The 23,443-nt window shown below is 45.9% G+C and overlaps 1 protein-coding gene across 4 annotated transcripts in view; it reads right to left on the bottom strand.

Moving 5' to 3' along the window:
* Window positions 1–8,953: 8,953 nt before the first annotated feature.
* ZNF217 (zinc finger protein 217) overlaps window positions 8,954–23,443 on the bottom strand; it is a 38,571-nt gene continuing 24,081 nt past the window's right edge. For all 4 annotated transcript variants that reach the window (XM_081150025.1, XM_081150028.1, XM_081150026.1 and 1 more), the window contains 5 exons: window positions 20,568–22,321; window positions 16,946–17,062; window positions 13,739–15,304; window positions 12,366–12,497; window positions 8,954–11,016 (listed from right to left, as the gene is read on the bottom strand). In XM_081150025.1, the coding sequence (XP_081006151.1) occupies window positions 12,388–12,497; window positions 13,739–15,304; window positions 16,946–17,062; window positions 20,568–21,954 (3,180 nt within the window). In that variant the 5' untranslated portion in view covers window positions 21,955–22,321 and the 3' untranslated portion in view covers window positions 8,954–11,016; window positions 12,366–12,387. The remainder of the gene's footprint in view (window positions 11,017–12,365; window positions 12,498–13,738; window positions 15,305–16,945; window positions 17,063–20,567; window positions 22,322–23,443) is intronic.

The following is a 23,443-nucleotide window of genomic DNA, read 5'->3' as shown; positions in this document are numbered from 1 at the left end:
TATACATGTACATTCTTTGGTTAATCTCCTCCTGTCCCCCCAGTGGACTTTCTTTTTAAAAAAAAATGAAGTGCCCTTTCTACCTGTCTGGGTTCTGAGTGTTCCAGAATTCTCTGGGTGGAGAAAGTAGCCCAATTAAGTAGAGACTGCTCTAGGGTGTGGGTGTGAATCTAGACTCCACTGCTGAGAGGCCACTAGTCCAGCCCGTTCGCTAACAGATCAGATGGAACACGCACTGGTTGAGAGGCTGAGACAGAAAAGTTAAAAAGCAGAACACAGCCTATGCTCCTTGGTATGAATGAAAGTTCCCTAGCCATTCATTATAATTCAGTTCTTATAGTAGAGCCTCGGTTAGATGCCCAGAATATATTCCACATTCTTATATAACAAATTTTCAAATGTCATAACAAATAAGGTACAAATTCATTGATAAAAGTCTTGGTGGATTTTGTCACTAAGGGCTGCGTTGGCGAATATCATTCATTCGTTTACTAAAATATATTTATTCAGCATCACAGTCACTCACAGTAGAGATTCAAGAGGGAAAAAAAGCAATTATTAAAGTTTAGAGTAAAAGTCTAGGAGAAAATGTCACACTAAAAATGAGTTTACATCTAATTTTTTAAATATGTTTTTTATTGATTTCAGAGAGAGGAAAGGAGAGGGAGAGAGAGAGAAACATTGAAGGGAGAGAAACATCAATGGGCCGCCTCCTGCATGCCCCCGACAGGGGATCACGCTGAAACTTGGACATGTGCCCTGATGGAATCGAACCCATGACCTCCTAAAATTTTTAAAAATCAAAGTAAAATGAAGCACAAATATGGGTTTTTATATTTTAAAATAAAAGGAAAAAAGTGTGTGATGTAGGGACTCGTAAAATTTCACTCCTGGATGTACACCCAAAAGAACTGAGAACAGGGACTAGAAACAGTAACTTGCACAGGCGTGTTACAGCGCCGTCCACAAAGTGGGGAGGCAGGAAATACTGAGCACGGGGGGGAAATGCAGAGGAGGCCCCACCACTGCAATTACAAGTGTGAGGCAGGGAGGGCGTTCTGCACTGACCAGAGCAGGCGGCACCCGAAGCACCTTTGCAAACACTTTTCTCACGGAATCGGCAGATTCTCCAGCTTGGGTGGGGTGAGGGCAGGAATGTCCCAGGCCGTGTGGCCATGGATGGACAGACCCACGCAAGAAGCAGCTGTCCCGCCCCAAATGCCAGTAGCGCCTCCTTTAGAAAACACTGCAAACTAGCAATCCTGGCAAAGGGAGAGGCCAGCGAGGCCAGCGCCAGCCACGTGGCTGGCTCCACGGAAGAGCGGGCCTGGGGTGCGGGCAGCCAGCACAAGCCTTGTTTTTCACTAGAATACGATTTGATTGTTTTAACCAGCTGCGGATATAATTTTGTTCACTTTTATTTCAATGGCGATTTTAACGGTACAGAGAGAGCTGTCAAATGGAGCATTTGAGATCTTGCTGGCCGGCATATGTCGTCGGTTTGGCTCAAATAAACTCGTATAACAGGGGAGGAGGGGCTACGACATAAATGCCATCATTGTTCAAGGAAGGCATCAGCTACGATCTTTCATTTGAATTTTTAAGTGTTTCCTTTGGCCAAATGGCCTCTGGTTTCAGAGGCATGTCCATGTTGGAATTACAAGCAGCTGCGTTTTTCTGGTTGTTTGCGGGGGGTGCGGGGGGTCTGTTTGGGGGTTTTTGTCAGGGGAAGGAAACCCAAAGCCGGGACACCATTTGAAGCCGCAGGAGCCAGGCCTAATCCCAACAAAGGACTGGCCGCAGGTCCGCTTACCTGGCGGCGGGCGCCCCCGTGTGGCGGGATGTTCGCACCGCCTGCAGCTCTCCCCCCTGAAACAAGATTCTCTGAGAATTTCTGATTTTGTGGAAATCACACTACAGGCAATTTGGTACCTCCGATGGAACTCTATTTAACACGTCTCTGATTCACAATTTTAGATTTGCATAATTCAAGTTTGCATTTAACAATTTTAGATTTGCATAATTCAAATTTGCGTACAAAGACACACAGCCCCCCTCTGTGGCTGGCGGTCCCGGTGGGGCTGATGCTACATCTGAAAATCTTTAAACTCCTCAACTGGAGGTGTCGTTTGTGTTGCAGATGAAAAGAGGCCATCGAGCTGGCTGTGATTTAGGATTGTTTTTTATTAAGGATCAGCAAAAAGCAATAAAAAGCGTCGTTAGAGGATTCCATTCGCTACACTCGCCTGCGCACCTTCAAAATCTAACCCGTAATAATGAGGGAGACGTTAATACAAGTTCAACCCGAAGTTGTTATCTGACATTGCCTTTCTGCTTCCGGTCGATGAAACCTGTGCTGTCCTGTCCTGGGGCTCTGCACCCTGCAGCGTTTCTCGCCATCAAGGTGACGTGAGCGCCCTCACCTGCTACCGCCCCTCTTCAGCCTCTTCACATCCTTCAGAGCAGAAAACTCTAAGCAACTGGTCCCCACCTACCTGTGATCTCTGAATTGGGCCTTGCTGCCTTCACCCTCCCGGGGAACAGCAGGTGCAAGCTTTCTGGCCCCTTGTGCAAGCCTCAGATTAGATGGCACTTCTTCCAGGAAGCCCTCCTGGCTCTCCTCCCAGAGGTCCAATGCCCTGACAGGTGGCATCTTCCGGGAATGAAAACCAAGTTCAACATGGTGGGATGAGCAGCCCTGTCAGTGTCTCTGCTGCATGAATGTTCGACCCCATTTGAAGGTGCCATCAATGATTCAGTGACCAATTCGTCTGACCAGGCTAGGAGCTGGGGATACAACTGTGGCTAAGTCCAATTACGTTCATCCTCTGCTCAGAACCCCCAGTGGCTCCCCATCAGCTCAGAACAAAAGCCAAGGTCCTTCCCAAGGCCCAGCAAGGCCCCATCCCCTCCTCTCCAGAGCCACCTGCCGGCCAGCCACCTGCACCTTCTCACGGGGGAGTAATCAGGGCCTTTGCACCTGCGGCTTCCTTTGCCTGGAATGTTTCTGTCCAAATACCCAGATGGCTCCTCCCTCACCTCCTTCAATCCTTTGCCCAAATGGCCAGTGAGAACTTTTGCAACCATTGTATTTGAAATTGCACCCCCGCCCCCAACCCAACCTGAACCTCCTCACCAGGTTATTTTCCATAGTTCTTTTGAGTCCTGACATCCTGTATAATAAGATTTATTTATAGCTTCATAAGGGCCAAAAACATTTGTGTTTTCACAATAGACCCTCAAATAAATAAATGAATGAGTGAATGAATGAATGAGCGAGCCTGCCCTGCCTTCATGGAGCTCAGTCTTGCCAGAGAGAGTCATCTGTAGCCAACTTCACAAATGGGCACCTGTCTTGTGATGGTGTAGCAATCGTCACACCGCCCGGAGGGGGGCCCGCCGTGCTGGAGGTGCCCAAGGCTCTGCGGACAGCCACACCCGGACCGAACCCCCACCCTGCCAGACCCACCTGCACCCAGACTCACGGCGCCCAACTGTCCGAGCCTCAGTTTACCTGTTTAGAGAATGGCATTAAATTGTGCCGATCAGAAAGGCACGTTGTGAATCAAAACCTCAGTCTTGCTCTGGTTTTTGAACTCTGCATTCCCCAGCACCTTCCTGTGCTATTTCTTTTTAATTGACATATAATATACCTGTACACAAAGTGCAAAGTCATCTGTGTAGACCTCCATGGGTTTTCACAAGATAAACCAGCACCCAGAGGAAGAAATGAAGCGTCTCCAGCACCCAAAAGCCTGTGCCTCTCTGCAGTCACCCCAACAGCACGCCACGCTCGTCCTGGCCCCTAGCATAGGCTAGTTTTGCCAGTTTTGTCCTTTACGCAGCGGAATCCTTTTGTGCCCGGCATTTTTCTTTTTTCTTTTTGTTAACTCCCACCCAAGGATATTTTTTCCATTGATGTTTAGACAGAATGGGGGAGAGAGAAAGACAATTGATTGGTTGCCTCCTGCATAGGCCCCGACCAGCCATGGATAGAACCTGCAACCCAGATACATGCCCTTGACCGGGAATCGAACCCGAGACCCTCTAACCACTCAGCACACTGGCCAAGGCGGTGCCGGGCACTTTCCATTCACAGTTATGACCGTGGGCCACCCACCCTCCTGCTGTGACCTACTGTGAGGATATGCCACGGTGCACTTACCGTTCCTCTCGCAGCATTTGCGCCTGTGCCATTTTAAAGTACCGAACTATCAGTGTCCTGGTGCCTGGACACCGCCCCTTCTGTGCTTTAAAAAATCTGAAATCAGAATGACTTACATCCTGCGGCACACCCAAGGGGGTATTTGTTGCATTAAACTTGGGTCTGCACTTCAAAGTTCAGGGAAGCTGGTGGTCCCATGGAGTCCTCTTGGACTGGGGTGGGGGGAGAAGCGGAGACAGGGCGGGGGGGTGGAGAGGAAGCCGGCCGGGGGCTCCGGGGGCCACACCTGAGCGAGGCTCCCTTCCCCCAGGACTAGTTTCCTTTCCCTTCAGACTGGACCCCGCCCTGCCAGGGTAACGGACCCGAGCTGGACCTTCCGCCAACATCCTCCTGCTCTCAGGAGGCGGCAAAGGAATGACAGGGGGCTTGGGCGGTGCCGGAAATAAGGGCTTCAGTGTTCCCATCGCCAAGCGCAAGGACTAAACTAGGTCATGAGCATAAAGACTGAGACTCCTGGTGAGATGAACTATAAAAACTTTATAAATATCTCAATAAAGTCGTATTAACAGAGTCTCGTCTTTCCTGCAGCATTGGTAGTAACGCAAATGTCTGCCTTGGAAAACTTGTCCCAAAAAGCTGGTGGGACAAGTAAATGCACTTTGTTCGGAGCAGCGCCGCCTTGTGGCAAAGTTTATTTAACACTTTCTAGCGCTAAAATGTCTGGGGTCGCTGGTCAGTTAGTTCTTAGGGAAAAACAGTCTCGAATTATTCAAAGCGTTCATTTATTGACTGTCTTCCAGAACGCCGCTCCCGCATGCAATCTAGCAGAAGTGTGTTGTGCTGGTGCCCTACCTCATGACCAGAGACGATTCGGGTTCCAAATGTAGCCAGATCCACTTTACTGCTTCTGCGAGATGCACCAAAACACCCACCTTTTACAAAACTCACATATGAACTGCAACCAGCTACCTATCTATAGGAAAAAAGCACTAACCTCGTTCAACCCCTTTACCAGCCATGGGTAAGTTACTTCACCTCTATGGGCCTCAGTTTTCTCACCTGTAAAATGGTGAGAATAAATCGGCCACCTTAAGATACTGCATGTAAGTCCCTTGCGCTGTCTCTGGCACGTAGTACACACCTTAATTAAAATATACTTTAGTCCTGGCAGGGCAGCTCAGTTGGTTAGAGCATCATTCCCATAAGCCAGGGTTGGAGGTTCAATTTCCGGCCAAGACACATAAAAAATAATTAAAAATACTTTATTGCTAAAAAAATGCTAACCATCATCTGAGCTTGTTGGGAAAATGGCCCTGATAGACTTGTTCAATGTAGGGTTGCCACAACTTTCAATTTGTAAAAAAAACAAACAAAAACGCAGTGTTGTGTAGTAAAGTGAGGTATGCCCATATCTCTAATCTCCTATAATCTGGTTCTCAAACTGCCCTACAGCCACCTCCACCACTCTCTCCCCCACCCACACACACCCTGGAAAAAGCCCACCAGACCCAAGGGCCCTAGATCCTACACACCTGCGATTCTTCTAAAACACCTGCCCCCCACACATCGTGCTCTGGGTAAAACTCGCCTCACTTGGTACCCGAGCAGGGGGTAGTAACTGCCACGTGTTGAGGGCCACTCCAGTTATTGCTATGGATAGATGGAAATGCTCACGCAGAGTAACTTAGCAAATAATCTCAAAGGTAGGAGGTTATTCTGAGATAAATCCGGACTCCCTCTCAACCTCGTATGCTCATCCATCCATCCTAGCAACAAATATTAGCACCGCCAAACCCTTCACGAAACCCAGGAGATAAACAGATAAATGTCTGCCCTCGGGGTGCTCACCCTGACCGAGGCAGTGCTGAGTGCTGGAAGGAATGAACACCAAACAGAGAGCTGGGGAGGCTTGGGGGGCAGGTGACACATGAGCACTTCAATGTGGATTATCTGAAATTAAAGTGTTACCAGGTCCGAACCAGCAAGACCACTGCTGAAAGAGAAAGGGCCTTAGAATTTTCCAGAAGGAAAGCCAAGTCCCCTGAAGCTGCCATAATAAACGAGAGGGGTAGGGGAAGCCTTTACGTCTGTTTACAACCTAGCCTGACCACCAAGCCCGTGTGACTGTCCCAACGTGTCACCACAGGTCCTGGGCCGGTTTTCAGTCCATCTCCAGCACCCAGCACCCAGCCCCAGGAGGGAGGAATCGGAACCTGGGCTCACGGGAGGCAGATCCGACGCCGAGCCCACGCCCAGCACCTGGTAAGGCCAATGGCTGGGGCTGAGTAAGTAAAACCAGGTGGACGGGCCAGGACTTGCCCCTGCAAATGAGATTTTCTGTCATTCGATTTTCAGGAGAAAACTGTGCTCTTTCTTTCCTTTTTTGTTTGTTAATCTTCACCCAAGGATATTTTTTCCACTAATTTTGAGAGAATGGAAGAGAGGGAAAGAGAAACATCGACTTGAGACACATCAATTGGTTGCTTCCCGAACGCGCAACAAGGACCGGGGAAGAAACTGCAACCCAGGTACGTGCCCTTGACCGGCAGCCAAACCCAAGACCTTCAGTCTTCGGGCCTCCACTCTAACCACTGAGCACACCAGCCAGGGCTGCTCTTTCATTCTTAAGAAAAAAGGAAGCAGCCACGTTACCAGCTGTACTAATGTGGAGTGTGTGCTCCTTTTCATATCAGGGAATAGAAGGACCTGCGTGGGCCTGTCCTTTCAAAAAACAACCGAAGGATAAGTCAAAAACTAATGTTTAAAGTTACTTTACAGTCCGGCTGGTGTGGCTCAGTGGTTGAGGTCATGGTTCAATTTCTGGTCAGGGCACATGCCCAGGTTTCGGGCTCAATTCCCAGTAGGGGACGTGCAGGAGGAAGCCAGTCGATGATGTTTCTCTCCCTCTCCCTTGCTCTCTCTAAAAAATCAATAGAAACATATTTTAAAACAAAGTTATAGAAGAAAGGAATCAGGGTGAAGGGGTGGAAAGCTAGACATCTCTGAATATACCTGAGTTTTATAGTTTTAACTATGAAAGTATGCTTTATGTAACAAAATACTGAAAAGGGTGGGGAGGCAAAGCAGTGTCTAAAGACAGAAAACTAATCTGGCAGCGTGTGACGTTGTGGAGCACCCGGCACCCAGGCAACTTCAGGCTCTGCCACATGACTGTGCCCGGGGCAGGGGCCAGTGAGCACCCGAGGCTCGATAACGCCGGCCCCGCCCGAGGCTCCTGATTCAGCAGGTCTGGGGCGAACCTGATAATCTGCACTTCTAACCATTTCCCAGTGGTGATGGTTTTGCTGTCTGGGGCCACAGTTGAAAACCACTGCTATAAACAAGTAAAACTGTGGGGGGGAAATTTTTTTGAAAGCTTCATCTAGTAATCATGTTGCAAATAATACTGGCATCATAACTTGTCTCATGTAGTAAGATGCAGTTCGTTATGTTAGTCCCAGCAACCCAGGGTTCCAGAAAAATCAAGTATGAAATCAAGGAGTAAAAGCACCATCTTAAATTTGAATGAGAAACAGCAGTATTATGACTGAGATATTCTTCTTGATGTATTTCAGCTCAGGAGCTGAAACCACCGGTTGTAATGAACACCCCTTTTCCCCAGACCACCTTTCCAATCAATGGAGCCCAGGGTCCTTGCAGAAGTCTCCAGGCCTGGATCTCAAGAAACATTCAAGATGACCTCAGAACATCTCGACATCGCAAAAAGCTAAGAAGCCTTCAGACGGTTGTCCCAAACACAGCCAACTTAAGAGGAGCCCTGCTGGCCAAACGGGACTGAGCGTCAAAATGACACCTGCAGTTGCTCCAAACGCACCACACGAGGTCGTAACAAAAATTCAAAAGTGCATTCACCAGTCATGTCTGGAAGATGCTGGGCCCCCACCAACTTGTTCCCAAATCTGGTTAATCACAGGAGAAAATCGAGGTTTAGCCCTTTTTGTTTAAGCTGTGTGTCAGAGGACCCAAATAATCAGAGGTCTTCATAGAATTCCAACCTATAAATGCAGAAGGAATGATAGAACTTTTAAAAATCACCTTTTGTGACATTCCGTATGTTCATCAGGATTGCTAAAACCCAGAGGGGAAAGGTTGATGGGAAAACTCTATAAAGGCCGCTGTGACATCTGAACCCACGGGTCAAACTCACCACTACAGGTTGGGAGGCCCAATGCTGTGTGTCCAGTGGTGACACCACAGAAGTCCATACCTCCTTGCCCCCAAAACTGAGCTCCAACCTACCTTAAACATCTAGGTGTAGTTGCCAGTTCATAGGATACACAGAGGCTGGAAAAACAGGTTAGAGGAAACCACAGACATGCAAGAAACTCAAACAAGAATGTGGTACCTTCTACAGGACCAATGACCCAGTTTCTTCAATGAATAAAATGTCACCCAGGGGGAGGGTTAGATTAAAACAGGCTTAAGAAACCTGTCAGCTAAACTGGAGTGTATCTTGTCTGGACCCTGGCTGCAACTTACCAGCTGTGAGACGATGGCAGGTGGCTAGGAGGAACCCTGGCCACTCAGCCAGGTGTGAAATGAAAGGCTCTGTCAGAGATACATACTCTCAAGAGTTTTGGGGATGAAATTAAATCATGCCAGAGATTTGCTTTGAAATACTCAAAAACACAAAATGTTGCTGCCAGGACAGGGGTAGCCATTATACTAATCTTACTACTATCGTGTATGTTTAAAATTGTATTTATAAAAAGTTAAACGAAACAAAATCAGAAACCGGGAACACAGTAAAGATCAGAAACCAAGGCTGCAAAACACCAAATCTATATTTACATCCACATATAATAACATAACTTTAAGCTGAAATATATCATAAATAAAACAAGTAATGTCTACTGTTTAACAACTTATCAACAATTAAAATAAATCAAACTGGAATGAAATAAATACATAAACAAAATCCAACAGATTGTACCTCTATTATATGCACTGTTGTCTGAAAGAAAAAAAAACATACAAAACCAGTAGTATCCCAATAGTTAATACTGATGGACAAAAAATAATAACAACATATTTTGGAATACAGGGCTGTAAGAAAAGAAAAAAACTGGTATTTTTATGCTTTTAGAAATGTGGTTAGAAAGGAGAATATGAAAACCCCCATAATTTCAGCATAACACGAACTGACTTGTTTTCCCATAGATTTGGTGATTTGTTTTTAAATACAGGTTTAAGTTTCAGCCCTCTACTCTGATATATCCCCTTTTAAGATTTACACTTATAGTCACAGCAAGCTTTCTGTAACAATCATTGGATTAGCAACGATCAAGTCAATCATCTTCGCACGTGTGTTAAATCTTCAAAAATAGGCTATAAAAGTGCAAAACTATGGAACCAAAAACCTAGATTCTGTACATATGGCTCAGCTTGTGAACAGGAAAAGGGGTTAATAGTGTACACTTTCCTGATACGAAGCACGTTGCGGCAAGGCCAGCAGGCTGATCGCCAGTCAGTCTCCCTGTCACACGGGAGTTGGCTTCCCGATCAATTACGCTTCATGTTGCATAATGAAAACAACAAAAAAATCAGGATGCGGTTAGGACTTTACCCTCAAGACAAGAAACATTAACAGTGCAAAATTATTTTTCAAATAGTTTTCTTAGTAAAATGTTTTGTGGTTGTTAAACCCAGGAACTGCTGAAGCTCAGCTACGGACTGCCCATCAAGGGGCCGGAATTTTAAAACACCCAGCAAGCCAACTGGTGGCTATCCTCTAAAACGCAAACTGACGTGTACTGAGAAAATGCTGCTTTAAAACCAAAAATGGGAAGACAGAGGAGGTACAGAAACAGGCCATTTCCTCCCCGTTAGCAGGAGGCTCGGCTGGCACTTTGGATTCAGAACCAACGTGTCTGAATGTGCTCACTGTTGACTCCAATGCAGCTGCACCAAGACTTCCAAATACAAACCTAACATTTACCCCAAAACACTCATGTCCTTGAAAACTGCTTCTAATATCTGTATATCCCATGTATAATTTATACTTTTTACCTAGTAATTTAGGCAAATGCCTAAAAAACTGAATTTTCCAACAAAAATGATTCATTTGAGACTAATTTCAGTAGCTCCACATATACTTTGGTGTGTTTGCTGGACAGCTGGCTGCTCCACAGAGGAAATGCTGCTCTGCAGACACTTAACCGTCCCACAAACACCTGATCCCCAAAAAGGACCGTGGAGCGGCTCTTCCTCGGCTGACAGTAATATTTGTGATAAAAGGGTACCAAATCCGAGTAGCTGAGCTAGATATACGCGGCACACATTCACAGAGGGTCAATACTTCCATTAACAATTTTAAGACAACAGACTGTAGACAATTTAACATAATACAAATCATCAAGAACATTTTTTAAAAACATACATTTTAAATGAAATAGCAGAAACTGCTCAAAAGTGATGAGCTACATGAGAAAAATACACAGGGTATTGAAACAAGCAAGTACAACTTATGTATATACAGATTTTACCTGAGGTGCAAGCATTATATACTTTCTCCCCACCCCACCCCAAATGATTCTTTTCAGCAGCGCTCAAGTATGCAAAAACCCCTTATTTGGTCAACTCTAAAAAAAAAAAATATTATTCAGGAACAAAATAGAGATTTCCATTCTCCATTTGTATACAACCCAACTGTTCCAACTACAGTTTTTATTGCTATTTGGTACAAAAGTTAACAGAACCACTCTGCGGCACGTAGTGTTCCTTGCGTCGTATGTACAGTACAATCACAGCTTATTTCAGTAGCTTTCACTGCTCGCTTTCTCTAAGGATGAACTAACAACTTCACGGGGAGCACACACATCCATCACGACCTAAAGAAAACAAAGGTTTAAAGAGTGATTAAAATTGAAGACGGTTTTAAAAAAACACAAGCTCAGGTGTAGTAAAGAAACAGAACCACAGAGCTCTTGACTCTGCAATGAGGTACCAGGGGATACAGATAGATGACAGATAATGAATGCCGCATGACTTCCATGGTCATAGGTGTAAAACTGTGATTCGGCAAAAAGGACTGAACCAAGACTCAGAATTCATAAGTTACACTCACGTCTGCAAAGCCAGCTGCCACCTCCAACAAACTCTGCAAGTTTCTACCTTATGAGAGGAAAATGTATGGGAGGACCAGGAATCGTGAACAAAACAAGTGACTCATAATAACCTCCATCCTCAAGAAGGTACGTAAAACATTTGTAACATTATTTGTTCAGCCAACATCTACCAAGTTATCAGTGGCACTGCGGCAATGGGTGGGCATTAGACGAAGGACTCTGCTCTGGAGCTCAGCTAGCGGTGGAAGTCAGACACACAGGCAAGACGGGCAGAGATGGGCACGAACCACACCTGCAGAGGCAACACCAATAGGGAAGCAGCCCCTGGATCTCTGCAAACATTTGAAGAAAAGGTATGTGAGCTGGTCCTGAAGTATTAGAAAGGTTATTTGACAAGAGGGTGCAGGGCCCTGGCCACTGTGGCTCAGCTGGTTGAGCGTCCTCCCATGCACCACAAGGTCGCCTGTTTGATTCCGGTCAGGGCACATGCCCAGGTTGCAGGTTCAGTCCCTGGTCAGTTGGGGTGCTTAGAGAAACCAATCAATGTTTCTATCTCACATCTATGTTTATCTCTCTCTCCCTCTTCCCCTCTAAAATCAATAAAAACATATTTAAAAAAAAAAAAAAAGAGGGTGAAGGAAGGATGGCCTGGGTAGCAGGAAATGAGAGCAGAGAAGCCCAGAGGTTGCAGGAAAAAACCAGTGCTGGACAAACAGGACAGTCGGCCTGTGCTGTTACTGACTTGCTATAGTGCACAGCCCAAGTAATCTGTCAGTAATAATCTGTTCCTGCCACAACTACCCAACTCTGCAGCTAGACAATAGGTCATGGCCAGGTGCCAATAAAACTTTACTGACAAAAACAAGCAGAAAATACGATTTGCTGATGCCTGACCTACTGCCCCCTGCTGGAAGGATGAAATGAGACCAAGTTCAATGCCTAGCACAAAATAAATGCTTACTTTCAGTTGTGATCCTACTGTTTCTGTCTTTAAAACATAAAGACACCTTAAAAATTTGAAATTAAAATTAAAAACAATTTTACTTTCTATTATATTAGATAAGCTAGATGGCTTATTTTCAATTAAACAAATCAGTACATTATATACTCACCTTCCTTCCCCAAAATAGGAAATCAAGTTTTTTTGTCATTTGGCCGATAATGTGCATTCCCAATAAAATTCTCATAGTTTCTCTTTTGTAGCATGCTGTTGGATAAGTGTTGATACGACACAGGCCTTTTTCCTGATTGGGGGGAAAAAATGTAAAAGGGCATTTAGAATTCAGTTCAAGCAATTAGGTAAGCTATGGGTGGGTTGTCAGAGATCAATTTTCAAAATTCCTAACTCTGATAATGTGGTCAGAGCCCACCATTTGAGGAAATTTTTAAGAGCTTTTAATCAATAGGCAACAAAAATTAATATTTCATCGCAACTTTTTAAGTAACTGGAGTGTTGAATGCAATTGGTTTTTAATTTGCTATTTGTACCGGATCAATTGGCACCAAGCTATCCTTCATGGAGTACTGTCACCATACAGAACCTGGAATTTGGAATACAAACTGAGGGATTTAAATGGGTTTGTCCCTTGGAGGCAGCACAAACCAGCAGAGCTGACACACCACAGAGGAAGGTGTGCTGGTTTAACTAAGTCTGGGAGTGTGGCATGCCCCCAGGACACTCACCTACACTTTCACAGGCACAGGTGTGTGCCAGACACCCCTACAATGAGGAAGCAGAGGCTTTAAAAACATTTCATGGGGAGACTACCAGAGTAATCTACAAGGTAACGACGGACATATATGAGGAAGTAATGGCACTTTTTAAATTCACTTAGTATCTCCCAAGGACTAAGCAGTCAGTAATTCTAGAAGTCCTGACATCAAAACTGCTCAAGAGCTTGTTTAATCAACAGCTGGCACAGGGGCTGCTCCTGGCAGGGGTCTTCAGATAGTCTTCACTCCCTGCCCCCTCTTAAGAGGGGCATGTGAGGGGCTGCAGGCAATTCAAGGTTCTCTACTATGTGTTTTCAGCTCTAAAGGAGTTGACAGCCTAGGAAGGGTGGTCAGCCTAGACGTGGGCAGAAGTACCCCAAATCTCAGATCCCAGGGTAGGTTGGGAGTGAGCGCTGGGCACACCACCTATGTGCCTAGGAGAAGACAAAACCGTAACAGCAGAAGGCGAACGGGCCTAAATGACACCTGAGACTTCAAGAGCAAGGAGAAGGTCGGTCAGTGGTTCTCAACCACCTTTTTTATGATCACCCCCACAAGCGAAAAAGATTAAGTGAGCAAAAGAAATTCAATACTCCAAATAAGACCCTACCCCAGAGGGTTGCTTTGGGGACCACAAATCATTGCCAAATCTAGAAATGTCTCCGTCTGACCCCCCCCACCCCACCCCCGTGACCTGCCCCCTCCCCGCCAAGAATGCAAGGATCAGCTGGGGCTCCACCCCACTGGTGTGGCCGGGGCAGCAGGGCAGTACCTTCCAGCCCCGCGCCGGCTGCCGGGCCTCCGGGGGCGCACGTATAGAGCGGCCCCGGCCCGCTGTAGGGTTTATGCACCGTCAGCACGTTGGCAGAGTCGATCTCACCCGAAGCCAGGAACCGTGGCTTGGGGGGCAGCACCACTGGTGGCGAGCACACGTATTCCTGGGGGAGCAGCGACGTGATTCCGCGGACCAAGGGGTACTTGGGCAGGTCGAGGCCCCTTCTGTAGTGGGGCCCGGGCTGCTCTGCATCCTGAGTCGCCGGCCCGGCTTTCGGCCGTTTGGGAAGCGGCTCTCCAAGCTCCGGACCAGCGCCACCCGTGCTCCGGCCACAGAAGTAGTCTAGTCCCGGGGGCACCCACAGGCTGTCGTGCTTGGTCGGGAAGTCGGCTGAGCCGTTGACGGTGCTGTTGCCCAGCGCGGGCTGGGACACCGAGACCCCCGGGGCTTTGAACTTCGTCTCTGGCCTCTTCGTTTTCTCTGGGGCAGGAGAAACTCCACTTTTAGAAAACATCTCTGAGGGCTGCTGCCTGGCGGCAGGAGCTCCCTGCGCCCCGACGCTGGGCTGAGGCCTGTGCGACTTCAGGTTATTGGGGGCTAAAGTGCTAGAGTCGGTCCCTGAGGTCAGAGGAGCTTTGCCTGGCCCTGGAGGGCCCGGCTTCCCCTTCTCCGACGGCAGGGTCTTGGACTGGGCCGGGAAGGCGGGCTTGGGCTTGGGCTTGGGCTTGGGGAAACTGGACAAGGGAGGCACATCTTTTCCCAGGAGAGCCGGCGGACAGCCAGTGCGCCTGTTTCTAAGCCAAGACTTGTTTCTACAGTTTTTGTGAACGTCGGGATTGTATTTATGCTCCAATCTCTGGTGCATCATTAAAACTTCTGGATAAAAGGTCTTGAAGGTACAAAATGGGCAGGTGATACTTGGGATTAAACTCTTGCTCAAAGAAATTGCTGGGCAGCTGTGAAGCGCGAGGGATAGATTTAAAGGTTTTTCTTGACAGTCCATGCCAGGCTTCACTCTGCCATCGGGTGCCACCTCTGCCACCTTCTCTTTGAGGCCGACTTCGGCCTTCCAGGCAGCAGGGGCGTCTGGGTGAGGATGAGGCAGGACGCCCACTTCTGTTCTGCGGCCAAGGCTACTGGCCTGAGGTTCTGTGGCTGGTCTCTTCTTTAATATGTCCAAATAAGCAGGGGCAGAGTTTCTGCTTGTTGTATCAGCACTATCTCCAGTTGCATTTTTATTGAAATCCTGAGTATCTTTGTGTACTGGCGAGAGGACAGCACTGCCCAGAACATTCTGAAAGGCAGGGGCCATCCCCTTAAGTTGCTTGGCAGGTGAGCTGCCTTTCACATCTTTGGCACCATCGAAAAATCTTTTCAAATTTTTGGTTTGCGCACTGTCGGCGGTGAGTAGTGCATCTTCCGTCTCCTGGTTTTTCCCATCGCTCTTGACCTCGGCGGCAACGTCAACCTGCTTGTCTTTGTGGTGTCTCTCCAAGTGATACCGCAGAGAGGTCTTCTGGGCTGCAGCATAGTCACAAAATTCACATTTGTATGGTTTTTCACCTAAAAGAAGAAATGTCACCATATTACAGAAGTTTGTGAAAAGCATCAAGAGAGATCTTTGGAAACTTGAAGAATCTAACACACAATACAGGGTTCTTTCCTTTTCGCCCTCACCAACTAACCTTCACACCCAGGATTCCTCATGAGGTGTTTGCTTTATCATGCTTAGTATACTGAGTATTTGAGCATGTGAATACATGTGTTTAATTTTAAAAATAAAGTAGCAACACTTTAAACTTCTTTAATCTTCATAATAGCCCTGTGGAAGTGAGTATTATAGTCCCACTTCTATAGCTCAAAAAAATGGGCTCAGAAAGGTTAAATAACTTGCCCAAGGTTGCAGAGCTAGTGAGAGGAAGAGATGAAATTCAAGCGCACACAGCTTCCTACACCACTGTTACAGCTGCTTCTACAATCTAAAGAAAAGACTATAAAATATATTCCCATTTCATTCTAAACCATAAAAATACAAATAAGCTGTGGGATTAAAAGACTTTAATTAAAGGCCCTGGCCGGGTAGTTCAGTTGGTTAGAGCATCATCCCGATATGCCAAGGTTGCAGGCTCAATCCCTGGTCAGGGCATATACAATAATCAACCAATGTCAACAGTAAGGTGATTGCCAGAAGGAAGGAGGTGAGGGGAGGTAGAAGAGGGTAAATGGGATAAGTAGTGATGGAAGGAGACTTGACTTAGGGTGGTAAACACACAATACAATATACAGATGATGTGTTGTAGAACTGTATACCTGAAACCTACATAATTGTTAACCAATGTTACCCCAATAAATTCAACTTAAAAATACAAAAATGCATAAATAAGTGAAACAACAAATCAGTGTTTCTCTCTCTAATAAAAATAATTTTTTTGAAAATACATTAAAGAGGTTTGAAAATGAGAGGATATGGTCATTGGAAACTAAACAGGAAACTAACTTCAAAACAGGAACAGAAGAGTTCAAGTTAAAATGATACTAAAAGAATTAAAATGATAGCTGCAATCTGCATGCTACATGTTTATTCTTTTTTTATTCAATCCTCACCTGAGGATTTTCCCATTGCTTTTCAGAGAGAGGAGGAGGCAGGGAGAGAGAAACGTCGATGTGAGAGACACATCAACTAGTTGCCTCCCACACGTGCCCCAACCGGGGCTGGGAATCAAGCCTGGAGCCCAGGTACGTGAACTTGGCTGGAATCAAACCCAGGACCCTTCAGTCTGTGAGCCAATGACCTAACCACTGAGAAAACCGGCTACGGCATGCTACACGATTATTCTTTTTTTTTTTTAGCTCTTTTTTTTATCTTTATTGATATCAGAGAGAGGAAAGGAGAGGGAGAGAGAGAGAGAGAGAAACATCAATGATGAGAGAGTCACTGATCAGCTGCCTCCTGCACACCACCGAAGGGATCGAGCCCGCAAACCCGGGCATGTGCCCTGACCGGGAATCAAACCCTGATCGCCTGGATCCTAGGTCGATGCTAAACCGCTGAGCCACGTCCGGCCAGGCTACATGTTTATTCTTAAACTAGTCCAAGGACCTACCAGATTATCTGAACAACCAAAAAAAGATCAAGACACAGAACACTGCATCATAATTCTTTTGACTAATACATCATTTTAAAAAATCTAAAAAGTTCCTTACCTGTATGCGTTCTGAGATGAATATTGAGGTAATAATTTGAACGGAAGAACTTTCCACAATAACTACATTCTCTTGAGGATGTCAGATGCTTTATTTTGCCTCCATCGTCATTTTTATCTTAAAGCAGAAACAAAAATATATAAGAAGACAGTTCAAGTACATGAGTAAGGCGAGTTGACTAAAATGTTCTTGATCAAAACATTTTTGGAAAGCATAAAGTAACTTTTATATTAGTGTTGGGTAAACCAAAAAGGCTAAAAACACACCAAATGTTGTTTTGAGGTTGTCTGAAGTTTTATAATACATGTGCACTTTTTCATTTTGTTTGTTTGTTTTGGTGGGGTTTTTGATTACAGCGTTTGCTGTTAAAGACTCAGTTTCCCACTTGTCAATCACAGGAGAGATCACTAACAGAGAGGCACGGGCAGCTCGCTCTCTCAACGTGGCCGAACCGCTCAGGACCTGGCCAGCTGGAGCTGGACCTACACAAACAGGCTGAACAACCAGCTTCTTCAGAGCGAGTCATTTAGGAAACTGAGCCAATATACATCGCCAATTTTCCCAACCACCGGGGAAAATAAGTTTTTTATCTTAAGATTGGGGCAAGTTACCACTAGAGGGTAGCAAGCACAACTTAATCTTCTCAGAAAATAAAAGGTTTGGCTCAGGAAAACACCTAGGAAAGTTTGTCAACATTTAGCAACATTCTGGAAAGCAGATTGTATTGTCCACAGCATTAACATGCTGCAATTTATCTGACAAATCACAATCTGTCCTCAAATTACAACGCCTTCAACTTTACACTTCAATCTCAACAGGCTGATCGGGACAGTGTATCTTACATGCACCAGAGCAAAGGTCCACTGGGGACACAAATTAAAGGGTGGTTACACGTCACACAACACCAGTTCTCCAAGACAATTAGACATGCTGCAGTTAAAATGCCCGCTCGCCCAAAAGTGAGTGGTTGAGTTTTAGATCAACTTCCTCTTACTGGAGCTCATCTTACATGCAATGACAAAAGAGTGGGGAGAACTCTTAAAATTTAGCGTAACTAAACTGGTCAGTTTGCCTTGAAAAACTTATTTCCAATTAAAAGGCTTCTCCACTGCTCCTTCCACATTTCTTTCTCTATTATTTATAGCTTACTGACTTTTAAGAGCAGCTTACAAGCCAGCCCTCGGTGAGCCTCCAGGTACAATAAAGACAGAACGGTACACTCTGTCACCCTAAGTTCCCCTGAGGAAAATGTACCCACTGTTAACCCTCTAAACAACTCTACACATGCTAAACTAGCAGAGACAGCACAGCCCTGGATCTCAAAAGGTGCCTTGAGGACTTTAAAAAATATCACACGAACAACTATTATCAAACACACTTCTAAAAGCTGAAAAAATATTATTTTGCTTTTTAATCTTCTTAAAAGTAAATCTAAAAAAAGGTAGGTTGATAGTAAATTATAATAAGCTCAATCTGACCAGAAGATGACATCAGAATACAGGGTGGGGTAAAAGTAGGTTTACAGTTGTTCAAATGGAAAGTAATACATTAACTAATAAATAACACAAGAACAAACTGTTTGGTGTAGTCACAACTGTAAACCTACTTCTGCCCCACTCTGTATAAATCCAGGAAAAACAAATCCCTACATACGGAACACCCAGCTCTCCTGACAATCACACACAACTAGCCAAGTTTGTTGCTGGGCCTGTACCTTATCGCAATTTCCTACTTCCAACTATGTGTCAGGATTTATGGTATGTTGCATCACATCCAAAAAGTTATGAAATGCCTTTGTTTTAACAGAAGGACATGAAATGTCCACATCTACCTGGCTGGTTCCTGCTCTTTTCAGCATCACCTTTGATTTTACAGTGCTGTCCTTTTAAGGACTGAACTCTTCATAAATAGACTATTGAAATTATCCTTGGGAGGTGGAAGACAAGGAAAATTTCAATGAACCAATTTTGCAAACAGGGAAATCAGGGCAAAGAAAGGTTAAGCAACACATAATCGGTCACAAAACAATGCAGTGGCAGAACCAGACTGAACCCAGGTCTTGGCGCTCCCGGCTATTATGGGTATTCTAGCTGCCCAACAACCAAGCCCAAGTCTTCCACCAGGTTCTTCTGCCCACACCACCTGCTGGCAGAACATGGGCTGGCCATTTCATTTCTCTCAGGACACTGGGACATCTCCGGGGCCTGATTATTTCCCCATGACCACATGACCCTGAACAGTACTGACTCTGGGGGAAAAAAACAGAGGACGAGAGGGCTGAGTTTAAAGCTTCTTATGATGTCACTAAGACACCATATGATGTGTTTTCTGGACTTCTGAAAACTGAGGATGGTAAGCTCTCTTAAGTGCTAGGTTTCCTGTGTCCCAGGAAAACTCAAACCAGTCTAAATATTTGATATGAAAACCACAGCTCTCTCATCCATCATGTGATCAGAAAAAGAGCCGGGCCCCAGCTTAAGAGATGGAGGTCCAATTACGATCTGGCCAAACTTGTCCTGTCTCATGCACAGCTCTTGGAGACATCCACAGTCAAGTTACAACAAAAGGCAGTATTTGTTTTAACCAAAAAACACTTTTCTAAATGATGATGTTTCTCTAAAACTAACTCAAGTTCTCATCATCCACTTGCTGGAATTTTTAACTGTTTTCAAGCAGCAAAATTCTTTACTCAAGCAAAATATGACCCAATGAATGAGCAGCTCTGGATGAGGTGAGGATGGGCAGGACTTCCCACAGAGTGAGTCCTCTGCCCTGGATAATGCCCACTGGGATTCCAGAAACATGTCAACCAGCCTTCAGTGGCAGCTTCCAGTTCCCATAAGTGTCATTAGCACATTAAAATCTGACTGAGCAAATGAGATTTCTTAAAGATATCTTTGGCGTGTTCCTATTCCCTGTATTTTACAGACACATTTAGTTTCTGAGCTAACTTAATGAACACTAGCCCCAGACGTAACGGACAGGACACCAAGCAGCACCAAGTGGCGTCTCTGACAGGAGTATCCTTGCTCTGGTTAACCATCACTCTCAGTGCCTCTCCACCACTGGAAATCAACCTGCAATAATTACACAAGAGCTGGGCCTTGACAGATAGGGAAGGAACTTCCCTATTTTTATGGATAAGATCAGGAATGCCAACAAAACTTAAGCGAAGGCCAGGGTCTCAACCCTGTGCTACTGACATTTGGGGCTGGATCTTTCTCTGTTGTGGGGCTGTCCTGTGCATTGTGGGATGTTTAGCAACATCCCTGGCCTCCACCCACTGGGTGCTAGCAGCACCTACACCCCCACACAGTTTGACAAGCAAAAATGTCTCCAGACACTGCCAGATGTCCTCTGGGGCAAAAATCAGCCGTTAAGAAGCATGGCTTTAGGCTGATGCACAAGTTAAAATAATGCGTGTCCTTTGTTAGCAAAATATAAAATCACGGTGTTTTCAAAACAGGAAGGAATCTTGATTGATAGGCCTTTTAACTCAACCCTGAGGGGGTTAAAGGACTTTCAAGAGGGTGGTACCCAAACCGCCTGGACTCAAAGCCCCCCAGAACCCCTCCCTGAGCTGCCCGTGCCCTGCAGAGAGCCAGCACGCAGCACCACTTACCCAAATGGAGGCCTTCGGGAAGCCCGTCCTCAGATCCATCTTCAGAGCCACCTTCTCGATCGGTGGCTCCGTTTTCCTCCAGGGTGCCAGCTAGGTCCGGAGAACATGTCCTCGGCTGCCTGCCATCCGCAGACATGGTCGGAGACTCGGCGTCCGCCCTCCGGTCCTTCTTGTGGACTCTTGAGTGCAGGACCAGCTGGTGGTAGGTTCTGAACGCCTTGCCACACTCGGAGCAGTGCGTGGGCTTCTCACTCTTACTGGGCAACTTGGGGTCCGCGTCCCCAGAAGGCACTTCACCATTGGCGTGTCTAGGCTTCTCCTTATCTTGAGCGAGGCCTGTACAACCACTCTTATTGGTTCTGGACTTTCCAGAACCTTCGGGGTGGCTTTTACTCACATTCCAAATTTCTCCAAGCTCTTCTTTGTCAGAATCATCATTGTCGGTGCTCCCTTCCTGCCCGGGCTGCTCCTTCACCTCCCGGCAGACAGCGACTTTGCCCTTGGTGGCCAACTGCCAGGCCTGGTAGGTGGTGAATGGGTCAAGCTGAGGTATCCATCTGGCGGGCTGCTTTGCAGTTTCAGGGTGAGCTTTGGGTCTCAGGTTTAGGAACTGTAGGAACTCATCTCCCGGGGCTGGCATCCCTGCCTGCTCAGAGTCTGCTTGGGGACTGTTGCCACCGGAAGCTGTGTCTTTGGTGTGCATCTTCCTGTGATCAATTAGACTTTCTTTATTTGGAAATAGGAAGCCACAAACCATGCAGATTTTGTAAGGAGAGGAGATGCTCTCAGCGGCTTGGTCCTGGACAACCTCGTTGATGGTGGCCGGGCTCTCCAAGCCCTGCTGCAGCTTGCTCTTGGCCCCCGACTTGCCATTGTGCGTTCGCATGTGGTTCTTCAGAAACCAGGGCTCCTTGAACCTCCGTCCGCACACGTGACACCCGTAGGTGAAAGAGTCCTTGTGTTTTTTCATGTGGATCTCCACATCGAAAGCTACTCTGAATGTCTGCCCACACACTTCACAGCTCAAGTCTTCATTTTCTTTGCCACTTTTATCCTTGGGGAGTTCTGCTCGCACCTGACTTTTATCAAGAGGACTGAGATACTCTGCTTCAACACGCAGAACTGCAGGCTCACAGAGGATGGGCCGGTGCTGCAGCAGGACGTGCTTATTGAGGTCCTCAGAGTGGGTGAAGGTCTGGCTGCAGAACATGCAGTCCAAGGGCGTGTAGCCTTCGATTTGGATGATGTTCTTTTCTTGTGTGGCTCTGAAAGGAACAGCGGCTGTCCCTTTTATTGACATGGCATCATCTAGCTCCATCTGGCTGCCAAGAGAATTGCCAATAACTTCCGGCCCATCCATATATACTAAGAGGGATTGAGTTGGCATGTTTCCTGTCACTGTAGGACTGTGTATAAAATAAGAATCTGATTGAGGAATTTCTGGACTTAGAATAAGGCCACTTGTAAGACTTGTCACTCACACCCCCAGCAGTCCTGGGCTTCAAAAACGAGAGCAAATATTTGTCATAAAAATTCAAAAGAAAGTGTATATTCCTCTAACTTCTTAACTTCAGAAGTCTTAGGAAGCTCAGTGATAAAGAGTATCACTGGTTCTTTCCACAAACGGACAGACAGACTTCCCAATGCTTTGATTCAAATATGAGTCAGGCCAAAGCATTAGTTCTCTGTCTCCATTGAGTGACCAGTGGAGCAAGAAGTCAATTCCAGCAACCTGGAGACAAGATTTCCAAAACCTAGAAGGAAAAACAAACGGTTAGCTAGAGTCCGAGAAGAGAGAAGGCTGGGTGTGTGGTCACAGGCACCTTTTCCACATAGCAGAGAAGGCGCCTAAGTCAGCTGCTTGTTAATTAAAAACGACTTCATTTTATCCAATCAGCACACCTATTAAATCACTAGAATTTCATCCAGGTAAGAAACTTAAAACATGGTGCTTTAATGGTCTAAACCCAAAATGTGAAGTTTCAGGACAGAAACTGTTCAGTTCAGCTGAACACACCTAAAATGTGGCTAAACACACATCTGTATCCTTGTAAACAGCCTCTACAAATCTAGAGACTGTAAGAATAAGATCTAGAGACTGTAAGAAAAAATAAGATGACAAAGAGAGCACTTTAGGTAGTATTTTAAAAACCAGAGCTTCAAGCTGTCTTATATACAAACACACAAGAAGCACACATGCCTAAAGCACACTGGGGGATTACACATTCACAGAGGACAGCACAAAATAGGGACCTTTCCCAAAGCTCCCGTTCAAGAAACAAAGAACGAAATTCAGAACACTTCAGAGTGGTTGCTCATCTTGGCCAAGGGGAACCTTGAGAAATTCTGGTTCACTGGACACTGGACACCTCAATCCACTGCCCAAATCCAAGTTACCTTTTGACAACTCTGCCTTCAACAAGCATCAGGGAAGGGCTTCCTTTGTCCAAGCAACAAGGAAACATACACACAACGCTACTTTGTGAATGTACACATTTAAAATGAAATCCTCAACATAGCTGGCTCAGCATGCCTTACTTAGTGTTAAGTCAGAAAGTAGACCCTCTCATTTTTACCCCCCTTGGCACTGTACACTCTGCAGGCTTTGACTTAGAAGCCAGTTTTCACTGGGAGAAGAGAACCTCTGAAGCCAACCCCCCACCTTATGGCAAGCACAGAACTGAAGTCAGTTAATTCTACCCATGAAAACAAAAAGGCACACACACTACTCCCACCACAGGCAGTGTTAAGGAAAAAAGTTTACTTTCCTTCTCTCCACTTCCTCAAAGGGCAGGCTCAGAGCAGCCAAGGAAATATTTCTTCACATTCACAAAGAGAAAGTGCTCAGATTCCTTGTTATCTTTCGTTTTGAAAAA

Source organism: Miniopterus schreibersii, assembly GCF_964146895.1.
Source record: "Miniopterus schreibersii genome assembly, chromosome: 10".
NCBI lineage: Eukaryota > Metazoa > Chordata > Mammalia > Chiroptera > Miniopteridae > Miniopterus > Miniopterus schreibersii.
The sequence above is the reverse complement of the archived record's forward strand: the minus strand, read 5'-3'. Positions and strand labels throughout refer to the sequence as shown.